The following is a 6,955-nucleotide window of genomic DNA, read 5'->3' on the forward strand; positions in this document are numbered from 1 at the left end:
CGCACCAAAGGTGGGAGAGAAATAATGAAGCCGCATGTCGTAATAGACTACAATACCACCATGGGAGGTGTCGACAGAGCTGACCAAGCCATGAACTTCTACCCGGCTATGCGTAAGCAGCAGAAGAAATATTATAAGAAAATCTTCAGGCATCTTGTTGAGCAGTGCTTATGGAATGCCTACGTTCTGCTAAAAAAACAAAGTGACAAGCCTATGACGCATTCAGACTTCATCTGGAAAATTTCCGAAGAAATCTTTTCGAACCACCAAACGCCATCAGCGAGTAGACCTGGACGTCGTGCTGTTGGCGTAGTCAACCCAGAACGCCTGACTGGTCGTCACTTTATGGACTACGTCCCTCCAACAGAAAGAAAGTCAGCACCCACAAGGCTGTGCGTAGTTTGCTGCTCGAGGCGCGATGACAGCGGCAAAAAAATCCAAAAAGAGACCAGGTTCCATTGCCCCGATTGTGACATCGGACTTTGTGCTGTCCCCTGTTTCAAAGTTTACCATACCCGAGATGTTTACTGAAGTAATATTGCACCCTTGCTTGGACAGATGTCAGTGTTTTTTGTTTGAATACATTATTTAATTAAATTTATTAGTATTATATTATTGTTTTGTGTAATTATTTCTAATTATGTGTTATATTATAATTTTATTATTTTGTTTTTCAAACTTTAACATACCCGGGATGTCTACTGGACTCTTGTTTGGACAGATTTAGGTGAGTTATTCCTAGGATTTACAACAACATAGTTGCTTGAAAAACAATGTACCGCCTTTGGTACCTAAAATCCTGAATAATCATACCGCCAGGGAGGTTAAAGAATGGATGCTGCCTAGGGGAATTGGCTCCTACTGGGAAATAGGAACAGACGGGGTTCAGGGGTTAGGAGGACTCCCCCAGACATCAGAGAGGAGTCACATGAGCTCCTGCTGGGATAGGAACAGATGCTGTTCAGGAGTCAGGAGGACTCCCCCAGAAATCAAAGTTGAATCAGGTGGTGCTTGTGCTGGAGGCACACAAAGAAAGCCAAGGAGGCTGGGGAGAACTGGTGAGGCCAGGAGAGCCGTGAGCCTGAGGGGCGCCAGTACAAGTGCAGGACAGCACTTCCAAGAGAACCAGTGGGCCAGAAGTGGTATTGTTTAAAGTGGAAGCCATGAGGCTAAACTTGTGTTGCAAGTATTGCATGGATGTTATGCTGAACAACCCCTGTGAGGGTATACAAGGTAGATGTATAAACTTTTGTTTGAATAAAAGTGGACTACCAAACCCTTAAACAGAAGACATTGTGAGTGGACTGCATCCTTAAACGCTCACTATATGTACTAATATCCCCAAACATCACAAAATATAATAAGTAAATGAGAATCACAAACAAAAACTTTGTGTACAAGAAAAAAAAAACAGATAAGTTGCTCTTAAAAACTCCCCAGCTTATTTTTTTAGATACATTTTACAGCTTTCAGCTGCCTCCATGTTAAATATGAATATAGAACATCAAGGGGTTCCTGTAGATACAATATATTCAGGCTTTAAATGCCTTTGAGTTAAAGGACTTTCATGAAGGTAAACTTTATGCAATTTATATTCTTCTATTAAATGTGTTCCAGGTTATCGTGCAGCGATCCTTAGCAGCCAAGAACCTCTCCCATGCCAAGGGAGGCTCAATCGTCGGGGGTTACCTGAAGATTCTTCCCACATTCTTTGTGGTACTTCCAGGAATGATTAGCAGAGCTTTGTATCCAGGTGAGGTCCCTCTGGATTCTGGACGTTGGCTATAAGCTTGTGTATGGTCATAACTCCTGACCTTCATAGTCAAACCTGGAGAAACTAACTCCATCTGAAAGCGATTGCCAGTCTACATATTTCTAGCATGTCAGATTCACATTAACTCAAAATATAACCCCAGCCAAAATAATGTTAAAATATATGAAAGTAGAAGCTGCCACTGCTTAGAAGCTGCCACTGCTGACCTCTTTCCAAAAATGCAAGTTGTCTGGATGTCATGCTGATCCAAAGATTAGACCTGCAACAAACAGGCAGAACAGGATGGTTGATCTGGAATGCTTGTTCTGGGTCAGTAACTCAGTCTTGATTTCAGATGCAACCAGGAAACTAGCATTCTCATACAGAGGTCAGCAGTGACATATCCAATAGTTCTCTTAGTACAGGTTTCCTTTAACATTCATCCATATTCTTTTTTCCAGATGAGATTGGTTGTGTTCATCCAGAAGAATGCCGTAAATATTGTCAGATTGATGTGAGCTGCTCCAACATTGCCTATCCCAAGCTGGTAATTACACTCATGCCTGTCGGTGAGATGCCCCTTTAACTTCTCTTACGGCCCGGGTTTTTTTAAACATTTCTTTATAAAGTATAATCCTTACATAGACTGACTACATTTTCTTGAGCCAAAAACTGGATATTGAGATGGCAAAAATGGGACGGTTTTAATATTCCGTATTCAAAAGTAAGATAACAAAAGTTTTATGACAATATAGTAGACGTGTACAGCATAAAGTTTTGGACAAAATTAATCCATACGTGCGCATAGAAACAATGGGCGCCCTGCCATCTTGGTGCACCCCGGAGTGTCTTCTTACGTGGCGTCAGATGCACCAAGATGGCGGTGCCCATACAACAAATGACTATATGCCCGAATATATAGTAATATGTATATTCGGATATATAGTAATTGGGATTGGGATGATCTGCCGAATTGACAGAAATTCGTTGATTTGGCAGTTCATCCGAATCCAAGTGCACATCTCAACAATCAACAATTATTCTTCAATGACAGAATTTACACAATGCAGTGCATTCTTTCTGCATCTTTCTCCCTTCCTATACTGCCTCATATCCTTCCATTGTGTCAGTCTGAGGAGCAGAGAACTATGCCATTAACCTTGAGATTTCTTAATACTCTGGAGCACTGCCCTGCTGAGATAAAAACTCTGCTGTTAATCATAAAAAATGTCTGCTTAAAGTCCCCGCGGGCACTTATTCTTCCTCCATGGCAGCACTGACTGAGAGGAAGTTACGTAGTGGGCTCTGTGCGGCTATATGTAACTTCCTCCCAGTCAGTGCTAAAGGAAGAATGAGCGCCACCGGGTTTTTTTAAACATTTCTTTATAAAGTATAATCCTTACATAGACTGACTACATTTTCTTGAGCCAAAAACTGGATATTGAGATGGCAAAAATGGGACGGTTTTAATATTCCGTATTCAAAAGTAAGATAACAAAAGTTTTATGACAATATAGTAGACGTGTACAGCATAAAGTTTTGGACAAAATTAATCCATACGTGCGCATAGTTGGTGCACCCAGGAGTGTCTTCTTACGTGGCGTCAGATGCACCAAGATGGCGGTGCCCATACAACAAATGACTATATGCCCGAATATATAGTAATATGTATATTCGGATATATAGTAATTGGGATTGGGATGATCTGCCGAATTGACAGAAATTCGTTGATTTGGCAGTTCATCCGAATCCAAGTGCACATCTCAACAATCAACAATTATTCTTCAATGACAGAATTTACACAATGCAGTGCATTCTTTCTGCATCTTTCTCCCTTCCTATACTGCCTCATATCCTTCCATTGTGTCAGTCTGAGGAGCAGAGAACTATGCCATTAACCTTGAGATTTCTTAATACTCTGGAGCACTGCCCTGCTGAGATAAAAACTCTACTGTTAATCATAAAAAATGTCTGCTTAAAGTCCCCGCGGGCACTTATTCTTCCTCCATGGCAGCACTGACTGAGAGGAAGTTACGTAGTGGGCTCTGTGCGGCTATATGTAACTTCCTCCCAGTCAGTGCTAAAGGAAGAATGAGCGCCAGTGGCCGCAGTCTTAACTTCTACATCAATGCGGCCGGCTGGTCTCATTAAATCCTCAGAAGGAAAATGGGACAAAACTGATTTTTTAAAAGAAACGACGGGACAGGGGGGAAAATGGAAGAAATTACGGTACTGTCCCGTTTAAAACAGATCATATGGCGAGCCTATTCTTACAGCTATGTCATACAGGCGTGGTTATTTTATATGGAATTGCTAACTCGATCTGGAGCTCAGTCACTTGGCAAATGAGTCAGCAACCAGTTCACCAGCGACAATCGCGCTGCATTGAGATCTGTAGGCTTAGCTGCTCGTTTTATACAAGTGATCTTGGCGATTTCACGGAGATCTCTTGCCTGCAGGTCTGCCCCCCCTCCACCTCTCTCCGCCTCTGCTCTGTGTGAACAATGAGACGGGAGATGAGACTCCTGTATTGGAGGTGACAGGTTCAATAAAGAGAATCTGTCACACAGGGGCCTGTTAGCTCCTGTGTGAAAGCAATAGTTACATGAAAAAAATTGATAAATAAAAATAAAATAAATACAAATTTAAAAAATAAGTAAAAACAAATTAAAATAAAAAGTGATAAAAAAAATGTCTTTTTTAAATAAAAAATAAGATTTTTTTTAATAAAAAGTAAAAAATAAGATAAATAACTTTTAAAAAGTAAAAAAAATAAAATAATAAAGTGCAGAAAAAGTAAAGCAGAGAGCAAATCCGGCCCTGATTGAATGTTTTCTATTTATTCAGAAATGACTTGTAATGCATTTTTATATTCTAGGTTTAAAAGGGTTAATGATAGCAGTAATCCTGGCTGCTCTGATGAGCTCTCTCACATCCATCTTCAATAGTGCCAGCACTATCTTCACATTGGATGTCTGGTCACGTATTCGCAGGAATGCCAGAGAACAAGAGCTTATGATTGTGGGCAGGTGCAGTATCTATTGATGTATTATAAAATGTAACTATTTATATTGAAGTATGTATAGTTATTGGAAGATCTAGTGCAGGGGCAGGCAACCTAAGGCATGGGTTCCTCAGGTTACAATGCAATTTTCAGTGGCACACAGATTACCACCTTGTGGCATGGGCACAGGCTTGGACTGGCCCCTGCTTCCTGCAAATACATGTATGCTGCCATAGACTGAATTTGACATCTCAGTTGGCTGTTACTTACTGTTACTTGACTGTTACTGCACCCGCAGCCCATGACATTTCAGAGAGGCCCATCTGATGTCACTGACATTCAAGTGACAGCCCCCTCCCTGTACCAGTGTCAGTATGTGAGAAATTCGGCCCACCTAACGTTTTCCTCTTCCTAGTGGAACTGCCAGTAGACATGAATGTAACACCCCTTTGTTTTTGAAGATGCATGAATTTTAGCTGATCTGAGGTCTAAAGGTGCAGGAATTAGGGCTTAACTGAGGTCTAAAGGTGCAGGAATCGGGGTTAACTGAGGTCTAAAGGTGCAGGAATTGGAGCTTAACTGAGATCTAAAGGTGCAGGAATTGGGTGTTAACTGAGGTCTAAAAGGTGCAGGAATTGGGGGTTAACTGAGGTCTAAAAGGTGCAGGAATTGGGGCTTAACTGAGGTATAAAGGTGCAGGAAGTGGGACTAATCTGAGGTCTAAAGGTGCAGAAACTGTGCCTCATGTCCATCTCCACCACTGTGGCATGACCTACATGTTGTTTATGCCTAGAGAAGTACATCTGTGGTAGGCATTTTCATAATATACCGTTAGGTCTCTAACTGTGTGATTGGCATTAAATGAGATACTTCCTGCCAGCAACCAGAGGTTCATAGGCAGGTACAGGATCTGTTTTTCACAAGGTTTGATGATGTGTGCAGCTGCATCTTCTTAGACAAGAGCATGAGATATGGGGCAGACTAATGGGAAGGAAGGAGGCACAATATGGAGGAGAACATGACATGCAAAAGGGGAGGGAAAACAATGGTGTCATGAATGGGGCTCATGGGTATAAACTGGAATCAGGAATGTGGACCCTCTTGCTACACTGGCAGTGACACTTAAAGAAAAGGGTGCAAGCAGTGTAGGCTTACAACTCCCAGATGTGGAGTACTAGCAGGGAACAGAGCAGGGGAACTGACTAAGACAATTGAAGACAGGTTAAGCTGGAAGGTTGTTGTACTAGGCAGTGTGCTGCAATGCTGAATAGGTGGCATGGGGTCCCCCAGGATGTGGAATCTAAGGGCCAGCCAGCGTTCAGCAGAGCTCCTGATGGTAGAGATGGACTTGGCTGTGTGCTGACCCCATGTCACAATCCCCAGGTTCACCCAACTCGCCTAACAGCCAAAAATGGTGGACAAGGCCAGAGTTCTGGAAAGGTTGCAGACACACATACAACAGACAAAACAAAGGTCAGGGATAGGCGGATGACTAGGATTTCCAGGGACAATCCAAAAGATAGGGACAGACTGAAGACTGGGATTTCCAGGGAAAAGCCAAAGGTCGGTACACGGATAAACTTCAAGGAATTCAGGTTCAAAAGCAACCAGGGGGCTCAGCATCTAGCTTAGGAAAGCATTGCTCGGGCAGCACGCCATGCTCTGCACTGGGTTTAAATACTCAGCAAGAGGGAGAATCCACAGGATTGGCCACAAGCAGACCGCTCTGATTGTCTAAGAAACTGCATAAGAAATAGCAGGAGAGGTCGGCCGACACCTAAAGCTGCCAGGCTAGTGCAAGAGCAAGTTAGGTACAGAGCACATGCCTGAGGGATGACAAGCAATAGCACAGCCCTACATGTCTGCAGAACCAGGGCTAAGAGGTCTGCATATACTTGTAGAATGCAAGTCTGCAGCTGAACTGTGACAAATGGGAAAACTTTTCATTCTGTGGAGTTCCCAGAGTTAGCAGCACCACTGTCTATGCATTACCTCAGATCTCAGGAGACAATCTAGAAAGACCTCACTTATTCAGCCATATTCATACTTATTCAAAGTAATTTAAAGAGCAAGACATTATATGAAAGGGATATGACCCAGAATAACCAGTGAATAATCAGAAATGATCTCCATGATCATGCGGGTAATTTTTGCTCTTTGCTGTGTTTTTATGTCCTGGTGTGTGTGTGTGTATATAT

The 6,955-nt window shown here is 42.4% G+C and overlaps 1 protein-coding gene across 2 annotated transcripts in view; it reads left to right on the top strand.

Moving 5' to 3' along the window:
• Nucleotides 1–6,955, top strand: part of LOC108784277 (sodium/glucose cotransporter 4-like) — a 26,196-nt gene that overhangs the window by 14,985 nt on the left and 4,256 nt on the right. The window contains exons 8-10 of one of the 2 annotated variants that reach the window (XM_018553035.1): nt 1,618–1,753; nt 2,215–2,322; nt 4,632–4,782. In XM_018553035.1, the coding sequence (XP_018408537.1) occupies nt 1,618–1,753; nt 2,215–2,322; nt 4,632–4,782 (395 nt within the window). The remainder of the gene's footprint in view (nt 1–1,617; nt 1,754–2,214; nt 2,323–4,631; nt 4,783–6,955) is intronic. The other variant, XM_018553036.1, reaches the window with a different exon arrangement.

The sequence above is a fragment of the Nanorana parkeri genome, unplaced genomic scaffold (assembly GCF_000935625.1).
Source record: "Nanorana parkeri isolate BGI_ZX_2015 unplaced genomic scaffold, ASM93562v1 scaffold106, whole genome shotgun sequence".
NCBI lineage: Eukaryota > Metazoa > Chordata > Amphibia > Anura > Dicroglossidae > Nanorana > Nanorana parkeri.